The 15,640-nt window shown below is 72.3% G+C and overlaps 1 protein-coding gene across 3 annotated transcripts in view; it reads right to left on the bottom strand.

Moving 5' to 3' along the window:
* Positions 1 to 3,088: 3,088 nt before the first annotated feature.
* Positions 3,089 to 15,640, bottom strand: part of MTR (5-methyltetrahydrofolate-homocysteine methyltransferase) — a 32,547-nt gene continuing 19,995 nt past the window's right edge. For 2 of the 3 annotated variants that reach the window (XM_029047195.1, XM_029047194.1), the window contains 12 exons: positions 14,854 to 14,954; positions 13,758 to 13,825; positions 13,445 to 13,565; positions 11,611 to 11,692; positions 9,952 to 10,050; positions 8,758 to 8,833; positions 7,748 to 7,903; positions 6,849 to 7,045; positions 5,756 to 5,956; positions 5,480 to 5,672; positions 4,458 to 4,570; positions 3,947 to 4,033 (listed from right to left, as the gene is read on the bottom strand). In XM_029047195.1, coding sequence (XP_028903028.1) covers positions 3,947 to 4,033; positions 4,458 to 4,570; positions 5,480 to 5,672; positions 5,756 to 5,956; positions 6,849 to 7,045; positions 7,748 to 7,903; positions 8,758 to 8,833; positions 9,952 to 10,050; positions 11,611 to 11,692; positions 13,445 to 13,565; positions 13,758 to 13,825; positions 14,854 to 14,954 — 1,494 coding nt within the window. Of the gene's footprint in view, positions 4,034 to 4,457; positions 4,571 to 5,479; positions 5,673 to 5,755; positions 5,957 to 6,848; positions 7,046 to 7,747; positions 7,904 to 8,757; positions 8,834 to 9,951; positions 10,051 to 11,610; positions 11,693 to 13,444; positions 13,566 to 13,757; positions 13,826 to 14,853; positions 14,955 to 15,640 lie in introns of all 3 variants that reach the window. The other variant, XM_029047193.1, reaches the window with a different exon arrangement.

Below are 15,640 nucleotides of genomic sequence, written 5' to 3'. Positions count from 1 at the left end.
AGCACCTCCCCGTCCTCCCTCCTCGGCATCCTTTAATGATAACGTTGGTCTCACTGCGTGCGGGGCACCGTTCTAAGCGCCGGGGTAGACACGGGGGGATCGGGTCGTCCCACGTGGGGCTCCCGGTCTTCATCCCCATTTTACGGACGAGGGAACCGAGGCGCAGAGAGGTGAAGCGACTCGCCCACGGTCACGCAGCTGACAAGGGGCGGGGCACCCGAGACAGCGACCTCGCTCCCGACGGCCGCGCGTGGCGGAGGCGGCGGGGTCCGAGGGGGCCGGGGAGGGGCCGGGGTCTTCCCTGAAGCAGCGGGGCCCGGCCAACGGAGCCCGGGACGGGTCGGTCCATCCTATTTCCCGAGCACTTACCGCGTGCGGAGCACCGCGTCGAGCGCCCGGGAGAGGACGGTTTACGGGCCCGGGGACGCAAAACGCGCGCCTCGCCTCCGCCGGACCCTCCCGGGGTCCTCTACGGCGCTTAGCATCCGGCAGCATCCGGGACCGCCGGCCGACGGATTACCGGTCGGCACGGGCCGGGGAGCGGAGCGCGGACCTGGGGGCCGGAGGGGGTCGTGGGTTCCGATCCCGGCCCCGCCGCCTGTCCCGCCGCGCGGCCCCGGGCCGGTCGCTTCCCCTCTCCGGGCCTCGGTTCCCTCGTCCGTACAACGGGGGTCGAGACCGTCGTGAGCCCCACGTGGGACAGAGGCCGCGTCCAGCCCCGCTTGCTCCGTTTCCACCTCGGGGCTCAGTACGGTCCCCGGGCACATAGGGAGCGCTTAAAAACCACCGTAGTCATCATCACCGCTCTCCCCGCCGCTCCGCACCCGGGGAGCACCCGACAAATAGGATCGGTCGATCCGCCGGCCGCCGCCCGGGGTCCCCCCCGGAGAACAGGGTGATTCCTTGACCTCTCCTTGCTCGGCCGCTGGCTCGCGCCCCGGGGAGAGGGGTCCGTCTCCGATGACGGGCGCTGACGCGGGCTCGAAACCTTCCGAGATTACGTGGGAAGGTCAGAGGTGTCCCGGGCCGGAAACGGGGGGCGGGGAGGGGGGAGGAATCGGAGCCCGGGAGGCCGACCCGGCCGCCGGGAGGCTCGGGTTCGAATCACGCTTCCACCCGTGAGGCTCCGCCGTAAGCTCGTCGCGGGCAGGGATCGGGTTCGAATCGTCGTTCCGCCCATTAGGCCCCGGGGATCGCGTCCGCTGATCCCGTCGCGGGGGCGCTCCCGAGCGCTTAAGACGGTCCCCCGCACACGGCGTTCGACAGATACCGCCGACCGATCTACTGAGTGCGTACGAAGGGCCGAGCGCCGCGCTGGGCACTGGAGAAGACGTGATAGGATCGGATTGGACGCAGTCCCTTATGATGATGATGATGATGATGATGATGATGATGATGATTACGGGATCCGTTAAGCGCTTACCATGTCCCGAGCACCGTTCGGAGCGCTGGGGGGGGGGGGGGGGATACAAGGCGATCGGGCTGTCCCACGTGGGGCTCGCGGGCTTTAATCCCCGTTTTACAGACGAGGCGACCGAGGCCCAGAGAGGTTGAGCGGCCTGCCCGAGGTGACCCGGCAGACGGGCGGCGGAGCCGGGATTAGAACCCGTGTCCTCTGACTCCCAGGCCCGGGCTCTTTCCGCCGAGCCGCGCTGCTTCCCACCCTTGCCCCACCCCAGGCTTAAGAGACGGGGAGATCGTGGGCCCGACGGCCTCGTACCCGGCCCGGGCCTCTGTGCGGCGCTTGACGCGTCGCGGGCGCTCGGCGGATACCACGGCGATAATCATCATCTTGTAGACGAGGGGTGGCGACTCGCCCGCGCGTCACCTCCCTCCTCTACCGGCAGGACCTCTGGTTCTCCGTCCTCTTGGACCGCGGGTTGGGGGCTGATCTTTGACCCGCCTCCCCCCCCATCGGATCCCATCCCCGGCCTCCGTTCCGGGACACCAGGGAGGCGGCAGACAGCAGGGATCGTGGATTCCGTCCCCGGCTCCGCCGCACGCGTCGGCTGCGCGGCCTCGGACGGGTCGCCTCGCCTCCCCGAACCTCGGTTCCCTCGTCCGTAAGACGGGGATCGGGACCGGGACCCCCGCGCGGCTTGTATCCCCTCCGGCGCTCGGCACGGTGCCTGGCCCGTAGTAAGCGCTTAACGGAGAACATCACGGTTATTACGATGTCACCGTTATCGTCGTGCGGTCCTCGAGCCTGAGTCCCGGCGGGGGGGGGGAGGGGTCTAGCAGCGAGGCGATCCCCAGCCCCGGCCCGCTCCCTCGGACGCATCCCGCGGCGGAGGGAGAGACCCGCGGTGGACGGCCCCGGTTTCGGCACCGCCGGCGGGGAGATCTCCGCCCGCCCGCCGGCTCGGTCGGCGAGCGCCCTCTCCGTCCGCCCGAGCGGCTTCCTAGACGCGGAGGAGGATCGCTCCGGGGAGCCCCGGCTTTGGCTCTTCAGAGGGGGCGAGCGCGGGAGGAAGCTCGTGACGGAATCGACCCCCTCGGGATCCCAGAATAGCAGCGCCGGCCCGCTCTGCCGGTTTGCCGAGGGATCCGCCCTCGGCGACGGGGCCCACCGGGCCGCCCGAGGCGCGGACAGGCGGGAGACCGGGGCGGGCCGGTGTTTCCCGAGGGCACGCGGCGGCGGCCGGCTCCCCGGCCGGCCGCGGGCCCCCGGTCCGGGGGGCCGTCCGGGGGCCCCCCCGGCCCGATCTGGCCGGCGAGAGACGGCCCTTCTCTGTAACGCCCGCCCCTCCCACGGCCCGGTGCCGGGCGAAGGCGGGCCAGAGGGGGCAGAGGCTCGCGCGAGACGGCCAGGGCCGGGCCGCCGGGCAGAGGCCGTAGCTCACGAGACCACGCTCTCGGACGCCCGTGTTTCGGGGACGGATCTCCCCTCTCCCGGGCCCGCGAGAGGAGAAGGAAGGGGGTGGGCGGATTCGGGCTTTACGTAAGGCTGAATTCTACCCCCCACGCGGAGCGGTGTAAAAATACCGCCGGGCTCGTTCTCTCGCTAGAGACGGGGGCGCCGGAGCCGGGATTCTTCCGACGCAGCCCAAGAGACCCCCACCCCGGGTCTCGGCGAGGACGAGAGAAAGACGGTGTCCCGGGTTTAATGAGACGCGAGCCCCTCCGTCCCCCACTGCCCACGCTTCGGCGGATAAGGGATCCGCCGAAGCCCACGGCCCCGAACCGACGCCTCTTTCTCGTCCACAGGGACGAGAGTTAAAGCCTTAAGCCCGGCCCGGCGGCCCGGTCGCCGGCCGTCTCTCAAGAGGGAGGTCCGCCGGGCCGACGCGTCGTCCTAACGGCCCGCGATCCGCGGCGATCCGCTCCGATCTCTCCGAAGCGCCGCGGCCGCCGGCGGATCACGGTCGAGGGGAGAAAGATCTCCCGGCGAGGCGGCCCGCCCCGCGCCGGGGCCGCGACTGGAACCTCTTCGTTCGCAGGTGTCGCCGCGCCGCTCCCCGGCTCCCCCGCGGTTCCGGGAGGGCGGCCCGTTACCACGGCTCTACCCGGGCCAGGGGGGCGGGCGGCCTCCTCGGCTCGATCGCCGGGGCTTCGGGAGACGGGGATCCCGTGGCGTCCTCGTCCGGGTCCCCTTCCGGCGGGCCGTCGCCCAGGCGCCTGGCTTCTTCCCTCGCGATCCCGCCCCTCGTCCACAGGACTCCCGGGCAGCCGAACTGGCAGCAGGGTTTCCACGGGGGCGAGCCGCGCCGGGACGGGAGCCGAACGGCCGGCCGAGAGAACACCCACGTCTTTCTCGGGTGCCGTATCGGGCGGGGATACGACCCTACGGCCCGACGCGACGTCTGCGTTTCGTTCTACCGCTGCGCCGGTTCCCCCGGCAGGAGACGCGCGCCGACCCGGGGGCGCTATTCCGAGGACCCCCGGGGTTCGGCGGCATCTTCTTCGAGGTCCTCCGGGGAGCGGGAGACGAGAGGGCCGCCGCCGCCTAGTCGACGTCGTATCCCAAGACGGGGCCGAGCCACCTCTCCACTTCGGCCACCGGGAGGTCCTTCCTTCGGGCGTAATCTTCCACCTGTCCGGGGAGGTGGGAAGGGATCGCGTACCCGACCGAGTCGGCCCCAGCGTCGCGGACCCGTGGCCTAGCGGGCGGAGCTGGGTTCTCTCCATTTCTCTGGGCCTCGGTTCCCTCCTCTGTGAAACGGGGATTCACGCCGCGGGGCGGGGACCGTGTCCGACCCGACCCGGCCCCTCGAACGGTACCGACGGTCCCGGTCCGACCCTTAGCGGTAGCACGGTGCTCGGCACACGCTAGGCACGTAACCCGATTACTTCCAATTCAGTCGAGGAGGGACGAAAACGACGACAGAAGGGGGAAATTAAACCTGGGGGCAAAGATCAGGAACGGGACCCTTGTCGGGGCAGGAGAGGGCTGCGCCGTCTAGCGGAAAGAGCCCGGGCCCAGGAGTCAGCGGGCCTGGGCCCTCGAGAATTATTACCTGGTCCTTGAAAACCTTTCCGACCGCGAAATATCGGGACCGAGCGTTGGAGAAGTAGAGGCCGGAGACCGCCGAGGCAGGCGCCATGGCGAGCGATTCCGTCAACACGATCCCTGGAGGGGGGGGGAAGGGGAGCGGGGGGGGGGGGGGGGAGAGAAGGGACGGAGCCGAGGGCCCGGACCGATGATGACCCCGCCCCCCCCCCCGCCCCGGCCGCCACGCCCACCCGACGGATCTCAGCGGCGCCGTGAAGGTTCGACTCGCGGGATTTAGGGACGGATGGACTGCGGGGGTCGAAAGAGGGAGAGGGGTCGAGGATGACGCCAAGGATTCGGGCCCGCGTGACGGGAAGGACGGTGGCGTCGTCTACGGTGACGGCGAAGTCGGGGGGAGGACGGGGCCCGGGCGCCTCGACCGCCGTCGCCCACCGTAAGCTCGTCGCGGGCAGGAACGCGGCTCTTTGGCACTCGCCCGAGCGCTCAGCCCAGCGCCCCGCGCCCAGTAAGCGCTCGGTAAATACGACCCGACGGACGACGGCCCGTGACAGCTACCGGCGCGACCGGCCCGGCGTCCCCGGTACACCGGGGGTCGCTCGGGGGGGGGGGGGGCGCGGGCAGAGCGTCCGCCGTATCCGTGCCGCGACCCACCCGGGCGCGAGCGACCCAGAGGCAGCGTGGCTCGGTGGCGGGAGCCCGGCCCGGGGGGTCGGAGGTCGGGGGTTCGGATCCCGGCCCCGCCACCCGTCGGCTGAGCGACTTGGGGCAGGTCGCTCGATTTCTCCGCGCCTCGGGTCCCCCGTCTGTCAAATGGGCCCGGGAGCCCGGCGTGGGGCGACCCGCTGACCTCGTATCTACCCCGGCGCTCAGGACCGTGCTCGGCACGTAGCGAGCGCCTAACGGATACCGACGCCATTGTTATTATTAACGCTGATGAGGAGGCCCGCCCCCGGACCCGCGAGACGCCTTCCCTTTCGTCCTCCGGGGCCCTCGGGCGGGGGGAGGACGGGGCGGGCCCGGACGCACCTGTGGTCTCGGCGACGTCCGCCAGCCGCCACATGGCGATCTTCTCCGTGTGGTCGGGCTGGCTCGGGTAGCCGGGGGCCGGGCGGATGCCCCGGTAGCGCCGGCGGCGGAGCTCGCCCGCGGCCAGCCGCTCCTCTTCGCCGTAGCCCCAGAACTCCCTCCGGACCCGCTCGTGCAGTTCCTCGGCGAACGCCTGGCGGGAGACGGGCGCTTCCCGATGAGGCGGGAGCGGCCCCGCCGGCCCGCCCCCGCGCCCCCGGCCCGCGCCCCCCGTACCTCCGCCAGCCGGTCGCCCAGCGCCTTGGCCAGGATGCTGCTGTAATCGTCGCCCCGCCGCTCGTAGGCCCGGCAGAGCGCGTCCACGCCGAAGCAGGCCACGGCGAACAGGCCCACGTAGTCGGGGACGCCCGACCCCAGCGGGGCCACGAAGTCGGACAGGCAGTAGTACGGGTCGGGCGAGGCCGGGTCCTTCTCCGTCTCGGATGGAGGAAGGGGGAGGCGTCGCCGCCGGGAGCGGGCGGGGCGGGCTGGGGAGCCCCGGGGACCCGCCGGCCTCGCCCGGGAGAGCCCCCGGGGGCGGGCCCCGACGCCGAGGTCTCCCGGCCGCGGGCTCTCCGAAACCGCCCCGGCGGGCGGAAGCTCCGGCGCCGGAGACCCGCCGGGGGGGGGGGGGGGGGCCCAACGGCGGCAGGGCCGCAGGGCGGCGGAGATACCCGCGCGTCCTGACCGGCGCCCGCCCGCGGACACCGCCCGCTCGCGTAACCGCGCGTCCTGACCTACGCCCGCCCACGGTACCGCCGCCGCCGCCGCCGCCCGTGACGTTGGATGTTTACGAAGCGCCGGGCCGGGCCCCGAGCGGACGGGGTCGGACACGGTCCCCGACCCACGTGGGGCTCGCGGTCTCGGTCCCCGCAGACCGAGGACCGGGGCCCGGAGGGGTGAAGTGCCTCGCGCCAGGCGACGCGGCGGACGGGCGGCGCCGGCATCGGAACCCGTGATCCTCCGACGCCCGGGCCCGCGATCTGTCCACCGGGCCCCGCCGCTTCCCGGCGCCCATAGACCCGCACACGTCGACCTGCACCTGCCCGAAGACAGCGCCCCACGCCCACGCCCGCCCGACGTGCCCCCGGCGTCGTGCGGACGGCGCGGCGCCGCCTTCCGGGACCCTCCCCCGCCGACGCCCCCGGCGCGTCCGCCTACCGCGATCCTCTTCCCCACCCTCCCCCCGGCCGGGGACCGAGAAGCCGCGGTTTCGAGCCCGTCCGTGCTTTTCACGTTCCGGGTGACCCCGCGGGCCATCCGGCCGGCTCGCGCCGGGGGGGGGGGGGGGGGGTCGGCCGGGATCGAGGAGAGAGACCCGGAGTCTCACCTGCTGCCTTAAGCCGTGAAACCTGGCTATGGGCTCGGCGGCCCGGGGCTCCGCGTCCTCCGAGAAGAGGTAGATGTCGTCCTGGACGCTCTGGGCCGGCCAGAAGCCAATCACGCCCCTGGCGTGGAGTTTCCGCTGACCGATCAGCTCACTGAGCATCCCCTGGGCATCCTCATAAACCTTTCTCGCCTCTTCGCCTGGCGGAGAGAGACCGGAGGGCTGGCGAGGGGCCTCGCCCGAAGACTCTGGAAATGACGGCCCTTCCGGATAACGTTCCCCCGGCGCGTCTCCTCCGCGAGGCCTTCTCCGACTAAGCCTTCGTTTCCTCTTTTCCCGCTCCCGTCCGCGTCACCTCAACTCGCCCCCTTTATCCGCCTCCCCTCCCGCCGCCCCCGAGCCCCGCGGCGCTCACGGACGCATCCGACGTTTACCTGCATTAACATCCGCCTCCCCCTCTAGGCTCTCGGCTCGCCGCGGGCGGGGAACGTCAGTCGGTCCCTCCGTTGTATTTATCGAGCGCTTACCGTGTGCGGAGCGCCGCGCTGAGCGCTCGGGAGAGGCCCACAGAACGGACGGACACGTTCCCCGCCCGCGGCGAGCGGACGGCCCGGGGACGGGGGCGGACGTCAATGCGGATAAGTCTCAGGTGCGGACGTGAGGGCCGAGGGCCGTGGGGCCGGGATGGAGAAAGGGGGCGGGGCGGGGCGACGCGGAAGGGAGTGGGAGGAGAGGAAGAGGGGGCTCGGACGGGGAAGGCCTCTCGGAAGAACACCCTGCCCGACTTTAGGGCTCCGCCCCCGGCCCTCTCGTCCCCTCTCCCCGTCCCTCCCGCGAGCGGGTTCGTCTCGCGCGACCGCGGGGGAAGGGGGGGGGGGGGGGGGGTGTCTCCCCGAACCGACCCACTGTCTTGTCTTCGAAGATCTTGGGGAAGCCCCGATTGGGGTATCTGCCCCGGAGCTGCCAGACGTCGAAGAACGGCTTCCAGTCGATGTAGCTCACCAGCCGCCGCAGGTCGTAGTCCTCGAAGACGCGCGTCCCGAGGAAGCGCGGTCTGACTGGGGGAGGACGCGGGTCCGGCGGCGTCGGGGGCGGGAGGGCGGCGGGCCGGACCCCGGTCTTCCCACTGCCGCTGCCCGCCTCCCGCCTCTCCCCGCTCGGGCCCGTGCTCCGTCCCGCCACCCCGGCCGCGTTCGTTCCCCGAGAAACTCCGGCGGCCGCCCCCGTCCGCCTCCGCGGCCGCCAGAAACTCCTCCCCGCTGGCTTTGAGGCGGCCCATCCCCGTGCCCGCTCCCGCCTCGCCTCGCCGCTCTCCACCCACACCCCAGCTCGCACACGTCGCTCCTCCAGCGCTAGGCTTCTCACTGAACCTCCGTCTCCTCCATCTCGCCGACGACCCCTCGCCCCCATCCCGCCTCCGGCCCGGACCGAATAGTTCCCTCTTGGCGTCCGCCTCACCGGAGGCCCGTCTCCTCCGAGAAGCCTTCCCCGACCGAGCCGTCCCCGCCTCTTCTCCCGCTCCCTCCCGCGCCGCTCTGACTCGCTCCTTCGTCCGTCCTCCCTCCCACCCTCACGCCTCCCACGTATCTGTCGTCTGTTCATCTGTTTCCGTTAACGCCCGGCTCCCCCTCTATCCGCTCGCTCGACGGCCCGTACCGAGCGCTTCCTAGCCGCGCGGCCCCGTACCGGGCGCTCGGAACGTACGATTCGATAACGGACAGGGACGGTCCCTGCCCGATGACGGGCTGGACTGCGAGCTCGCCGTGGGCGGGAACGTGTCTGCCGTTCTACCGCACTCCCCCAGGCGCCGGGTGGAGCGCTTCGCACAGGGTAAGGGCACGACACAGCCACGGACGAACGGACGCCGCCTCCTGGCACGCCGCCCCGCCCGGCCACCCCGGGGAGCCCTTACCCGGGCGAGGCTCCGCCTGCCAGTCGATGCGCAAGCCGTTCTCCCTGGCTCGGTCGAGGCTCAGGTATCTCCTCTCCTGCAGAGAGACGGAGGGGAAGGCCGACCGACCGAGACCCGGGGCGTCCGGGGAAGCCCGTCCGCGCCAAGCGGGCGCCCGGCCGGGCCCGAGCGCGGGACCGGGTCGGATCGGAAGGGCAGCCACCCGCGGGGGAACACTCGTGGAGCCCGCGGGTCCTCGGGAGCACCCAGCTTCACGGATGCCACGGTTATCACCATTACATCCCCCAGCCCAGGGAGGGCTGGGGTTTTGGGCGACGGACGCCCCGAGGCCCGAACGTCAGCCCGTGGTCAGCTGAGACCCTCGGGTCTTTTCCGTTGCATCGGAGCCCGGGCGGCTTCCGCCTCGGCCCGGGGGCCGCCGCGGGACCGAAGGAGCTTCTCCGGGCCGCCCTGGAGAGGCCCTGCGGGACTCCCAGCAGCCTCTTTCATTCGCTCGATAGGACGGACCGAGCGCTCACTACGCGCAGAGCACTGGACTAAGCGCTCGGAACGGACAGTCCCGCAAGTCGTCTCGCGTCGACTGATTCCGGGGGACTCTTCCAAGTGCCCGATCCGGCGCTCCGCCTGAGCACGCACGGACACGCGCGCACGGTGAGGCCTCGGTAGGCACCGTCTTCCTCCTCGCTGTTATTCGTTAGGCACGTACCGTGCGCCGGGCACCGTACTAAGCACCGAGGTAGCCGTGATGATATAATCGCGGCAGCTGTAAAGCGCTCACTCCGCGCCCAGAACCGCTCTGAGCGCCGGGGTAAATACGAGGCGACGAGGTTGTCCCACGCGGGGCTCACGGTCTTCACCCCCGTTTGACGGACGAGGTCACCGAGGCGCGGAGAAGCGGAGCGGCTCGCCCGAGGGCACACGGCGGACGCGCGGCGGAGCCGGGACCGGAACCCACGTCCTCCGACTCCCGAGCCCGGGCTCCCTCCGGCGAGCCACGCTGCTTCTCTCGCTCGGCCCGTGTCGGGTTGGACGCGGTCCACGCGGACTCGCGGCCCTCGACCCCATTTTAAAGACGCGACGACCGAGGTCCGGAGACGCGACCTCCACCGCCGACGGGCGGCGGGGCCGGGACGAGAACCTAGGTGCTTCTGACTCCATCCACGGGGCCACCCCGCTTCCCCGCCGATCGGTTACCTTGAGGGACTCGTAATGGTCTCGCCTGATGTCTTCGTACTCCTCCACGATCTCCTCGAAGTAGTCGTCCTTCAGGTTCTCATCCAGCAACTGGGAACACTGGGGGAGAAGGGTGAAGAATCGATCGCTACGTCGGCCGAACCTTACCGAGGGCCGGCTGTGCGCCGCGCCCAGCGCCCGGGAGGGGACGCTACGAAAGAGTCGGTAGACGCGTCCCCTGCCCGCCACGGGCTCACGGTCTGGAAGGCGGGACGGACGGCGGCGTGAACCGACGGCGGCTGCGGACGTGCGCCGGAGGGGTGAAGGAAGGGGGCGACGCGGAAGGGAGTGGGAAAGGAGGACGGGGGGGCGCGGCCGGGGAAGTCTCCCTGGAGGAGACGGGCCCTCGGTGAGGCTCCGAAGGTGGGGAGGGGAATCGTCCGCGAGACGCGAAGGCGGTCCCGGCCGGAGGCGGGACGGGGGCGAGGGGCGGGCGGCGAGACAGGCGTGATGGAGGGCCCGCGAGCGGGTCGGCGTTAGAGGAGCGGAGCGTGCGGGCCGGGTCGGTAGCGGGGGAGCGGTAGGAGGGGGCGCGGAGAGCCGGGCGGGGGGGCCCCGTTCCGTCCACCGGCTTCACCCCGACCCACGGCGAGGCCCGTGACCGTTCCCCCGGCCCCCCCCGGCCCCCCCGGAGCCCGCCCGGCTCCCACTCACCCCCTCGACCGCCAGCCCCGGGGCGGGGCGGGGCGGGGAGGGCCCAGAGGAGCCCCCCCCGCCCACGTCCCAAAAACCGCCACGGACCGCGGGGCCCCGCGGGCCGGGGGCAAGGCCGTCGGCCACGCCGATGAGAACTCTCGCTCCTGGGAGACGAGCCTAGCTCAGAGCTCCACGCTGGAACGGGAGCAAGGGCCGCGCGGGGACGGGGACGACGACGACGACGACGACGACCGTCTCGGTCAAGCGCTCAATAAGGGTCAAGCGGCGTCCTAAGCGACGGGGCGGATACGGGTTGATCGGGTCGGCCCCCGTCCCCGCGTGACGTAAACCATGACGACCGCGGTGCCCGCGAAGCGCTCGCCGGGTGCCGGGCACCCGTACCGGGCGCTGGGACGGCCGCGGGCCGATCGGGTCGGACACGGTCCCCGTCCCACGTGGGGCCCGCGGGCCCGATGCCCGTTTCCCAGCCGAGGGAACCGAGGCCCGGGGAAGTGAGGCGCCTCGCCCGAGGCCACCCGGCGGACGGGCGGCGGAGCCGGGATTCGAACCCAGGTCCTTCCGACCCCCGGGCCCTAGCCACCGGGTCACGCCGGTTGGGCCGGGCGCACGTGGACGCGCGTGTCCGGTTCTTCCCGGGGTTGGGAGTCGGAGGTCGTGGGTTCGAATCCCGGCTCCGCCACGCGTCAGCTGGGTGACGGTGGGCGAGTCGCTCCGCTTCTCGGGGCCTCAGTGACCTCATCTGGAAAACGGGGACGAAGACCGGGAGCCTCACGTGGGACGACCCCATGACCCCGTATCTCCCCCGGGGCTCCGCGCCGAGTGAGCGCTTAACCGACGCCGACCTTATCATCGCTATCATCCCTTCACCGAGCGCACGGCCCCGTACCGAGCGCTCGGGGGAGCACAAGAGAACGACAACCAGACCCGTCGCCCGCCCGCGACGGGCTTTCGGCCCACGCTCACCACCACCACGCTCTTGGACGCGTCCAGGACGTGGATGACCGGAGCGCTGTACCGAGGAGCGATCTTCACGGCCGTGTGGGTTCTGAAAACACAGGAGGTGCGACGCTCGCCGAGCCCCCGGGCGCGGGGCGCTCACCGGGTACGCTCGCGGCAGCGCCGGGCACGATCCCCGCCCCGAGAGGAGCTGCCGGTCCACCGTGTGCGCCGAACGCTCCGGAGAGTACGGCGGGGTCGGCGGGCGGGATCCCCGCCCTGGAGGACCTGCCGGTCTACAGCGCCGAGGGGCGGCGCGGCGCGGCGGGAAGAGCCCGGGCCCGAGAGCCGGAGGATCCGGCTTCCAGTCCCGGCTCCGCCACTACGTCCGCCCGCGCGACCCCGGGCAAGCCACCTGGCTTCTCCGCGCCTCGGTGACCTCGCCCGTCCAACGGCGACGAAGACCGTGAGCTCCACGTGGGGCAACCTGACGCCCTCGTACCCGCCCCGGGGCTCAGAAGTCGGCACGTAGTAAGCGCTTCAATGCCATCGTCAGTGGTACGGGTACTCGGCGCGGGCCGCCGGATGAAGCACTTGAGAAGCGACGACGATAATAACGGCGGCGCTCGTTAAGCGCTCACTACGCGCAGGGCGCCGTTCTACGTGCCGGGGCAGATACGGGGTCATCAGGCGGTCCCACGGGAGGCTCACGGTTAATCCCCACCCTCCGGATGAGGGCACCGAGGCCCGGAGAGGTGAAGCGACTCGCCCACCGTCACACGGCCGACGGGCGGCAGAGCCGGCGGTCGAACCCGTGACCTCTGACTCCCGAGCCCGGGCTAAGTAGACGGGATCCCGCCCCGCCCCCCCCCCCCCAGGAGATTACGGTAAGTGGGCCGGGAGAACGAACGTGTTCGTTTAAACTCTCGTACCCCCCCGGGGTAGGGGAGAAGGTTCCGGGGGGCGGCGGGTCTCCCCCGGCTTCTCCCTCCGGTCCTTCCCTCGAAGGGTCGCCTGGCGACCCGGGGGGACGAGGAGGCGGGGAGACCCCCGACGAGCCGGACGGCCTCCCCGCTTCTAGACTCTGAGCCCGCTGTCGGGTAGGGACCGTCTCCCCCTGTCGCCCGACCGTACTTTCCGAGCGCTCGGGACAGTGCTCCGCGCACGGGGGGGGGGGGTGGCGGGGGGGGCGCTCCATAAATCCGCCCGAGCGAACGCTCCGCTTCAACGAGACCGAGAGGCAGAGAAGGAAATCCGGATGGGCCCGACGGCCCCACCGCGGCCCCACCGCGCCCACCGGGCTCCGCCGGACGCGTGCCGGGCTACCGGTCCGGGCTAGATCCCCGTCGGGGAACTGGGAAGCGTCCTTCCCGGAGCGCGGGCTTCTCCGGGCCCCGGACGCGGCGCCGCCGGGAGGAACGTCCGCACCCGTCGGCCGCCCCGCGTCTGCTCTACGTCAGCTCCGTCCCGCGGGGAAGCGGCGTGGCCCAGTGGCTAGAGACCGGGCGTCGGAAGGACCTCGCTTCCCGTCCCGGCCCCGCCACCGGCGACCTGGGCGGGTCGCTTCACTTCTCCGGGCCTCGGTCCCCCCAGCTGGAAGGGGCTCGAGACCGAGACCCCCCCCCCACGTGGGACGGGGGGGACCGCGGTCCGACCCGATCCGCTCGCACCCGCCCCGGCGCCTAACGGACGCCGCGACTGTACGGCGCCCCGGGAGAGCGGGTGGCCCCGCGGGGCCGCGCCGTCTGCAGACGCCCCGCGGGGGACACCGCGCCCCCGGGCTCCGACCCACGCGGAGATCCGCATCCGGACCCCCGGGGCCCCCGGGGGCCGTCCCCCCCCGGCCCGACGTTTTCCTCACCGCGAAGTGGCGGCCCCTCCGATCAACAGAGGAATCTTGATCTCTAACCGCTCCATTTCCTTGGCCACGAAAATCATCTCGTCTAACGACGGAGTGATGAGTCCTGACAGGCCGATTATATCTGGGGCCGAGAGGGCGGGGAGAGAGACGGGACGGGGGAGGAGGAGGTCCCGGTCCGGCCGGCGATCCCGGGGGGGGGGGGGGGGGGGGGGGCCTTCCCGCCCCGGCCCCGCCGTCCGCCCCGGCCCCGGCCCCGGAGGCGCCCGGCCCGGAGTCGGCGGACTCGGATCCCGCGTTCGGGCCGCTGCCTCACCCGCTCTGTTGTCCAGCGCGGCCTTCAGGATCCGGTCGCACGGGGTCATGACCCCCAGGTCGATGACTCTGGGGAGAGGAGAGCCGACGTGGGACACGAGCGAGCCCCGAGAGACGGCCGCCCTCCCGCTCTCCCCCCCCCCCCGACCGGAGACCGCCGGGCTTCCCGCCGAGACGCGGGCGCCGGGCCCCGGGCGGCGGTCTTCCCGGAGGCCCTTCGCGGAAACGGGGCGGCGGAGAGGGGGCGACGACGACGGCGACGGCATTTCTCCGGCGCCCGCTACGTGCCAGGCACCGTACCCGAGCGCGGGGGAGGATACGGGCGAATCGAGCCGGACCCTCGACCCCCATTTCCAGACGACTGAGAGGAGCGACCCGGCCAAGGCGGCGCGGGTGGCGGAGACGGCATCGGAACCCGTGGCCGCCCGACTCCCAGGCCCCCGCTCCACCCACAGCGGCGTGGCTCGGTGGCAAGAGCCCGGGCTCGGGAGGCGGAGGTCGCGGGTTCCGATCCCGGCTCCGCCGCTCGCCGGCCGTGCGACCCGGGGCGAGTCGCTCGGCTTCTCTCTGCCTCGGTTCCCTCGTCCGTCAAATGGGGGTTAAGACCGTGAGCCCCGCGTGGGACGGCCCGATCACCTCGTATCCCCCCGCAGCGCTTAGGACGGCGCCCTGCACGCAGTAAGCGCTTAACAGGTACCACCGTTTAGTTTTTTTACGCCGCTTGCCCCGGCTGCGCCCCCGGCCTGCTCTCCCCGCCCCGCCCCCCCCCCCCGGGGCCACGTCGCCTTCCCGCCACCATCCGCGTGGCTCAGTGCAGAGAGCCCGGGCTCGGGAGTCAGGGGTCATGGGTTCGAATCCCGGCTCCGCCGCTCGTCCGCCGGGTGACTCGAGTCCCTTAACCTCCCTGTGCCTCAGTCACCTCATCTGTATAATGGGGACGAAGACCGTGAGCCTCACGCATCTCCCCCGGCGCTCGGGACAGAGCCCCGCACATAGGAAGCGCCTCACAGATACCGACGCCGTTACGGTTCCCGGGCCGGCCCCGCCGCGGAGGACGGCCCGGGCCCGGCGGGATGGAGGGGAGAGGACGGCCGCACCTGAAGTTGTTGCAGCCCAGCACCACGCCGACGATGTTCTTGCCGATATCGTGGACGTCGCCCTTCACGGTGGCCAGCACGACGGTGCCCTGGTAGGGGTCCTAGAGGGGGCCGGGGAGAACGGGCGGGTCGGCCCTCCGGCGCGAGGCCCCCGGCCCGCCCGGCCCCCACGTCCGCCCCGCCGCGGCGGGTCTAGCCCGTCGGCTCGCCGCGGAGGGGCGCCGCGTCTGTCGCGTCCTCCCAGGCGCTCGGCGCGGCGCCCCGCACGCGGCAAGCGCTCGCCGGATACGGCCGGCCGGAAGGGGCGTCGCGGAAGCCCCTCGGGGCATACGAAGCGGCGGGGCCCGGCCCGCAAGGGCCCGCGCTTGGGGGTCGGGGGTCGCGGGTTCTCGTCCCGGCTCCGCCGCCCGTCGGCCGTGTGACTTGGGGCCGGTCGCTCGAACTCCCTGGGCCTCGGTCACCTCGGCCGTAAAACGGCGATGGAGAGCTCACCTCCTCCGGCGGGCCTTCCCAGACTGAGCCCCCCTTTCCCTCTGCCCTTCCCCCTTCCCCTCAGCACTGCGCTCATCTGTCCATGTTATTCATCGCCCGACTTATTTCCCCCAACGAGGCGAACACCCCCTTGATCCTGTTCATCGTGATGACGTCTCGTTTCCGTTCCGTTCCCTCTCGCTTCGCCGTCCGTCTCCCCCGTTGGGACCGGGAGCCCGGCGACGGGCAGGGACGGTCTCCATCTGTGGCCCAGTCGCCCGTTCCGAGCGCTCGGTCCAGTGCTCTGCACGCAGTA

The sequence above is a fragment of the Ornithorhynchus anatinus genome, chromosome 19, assembly GCF_004115215.2.
Source record: "Ornithorhynchus anatinus isolate Pmale09 chromosome 19, mOrnAna1.pri.v4, whole genome shotgun sequence".
NCBI classification, from domain to species: domain Eukaryota; kingdom Metazoa; phylum Chordata; class Mammalia; order Monotremata; family Ornithorhynchidae; genus Ornithorhynchus; species Ornithorhynchus anatinus.
Note: the sequence above shows the minus strand (reverse complement) of the source record. Positions and strands in the feature narration are given on the sequence as shown.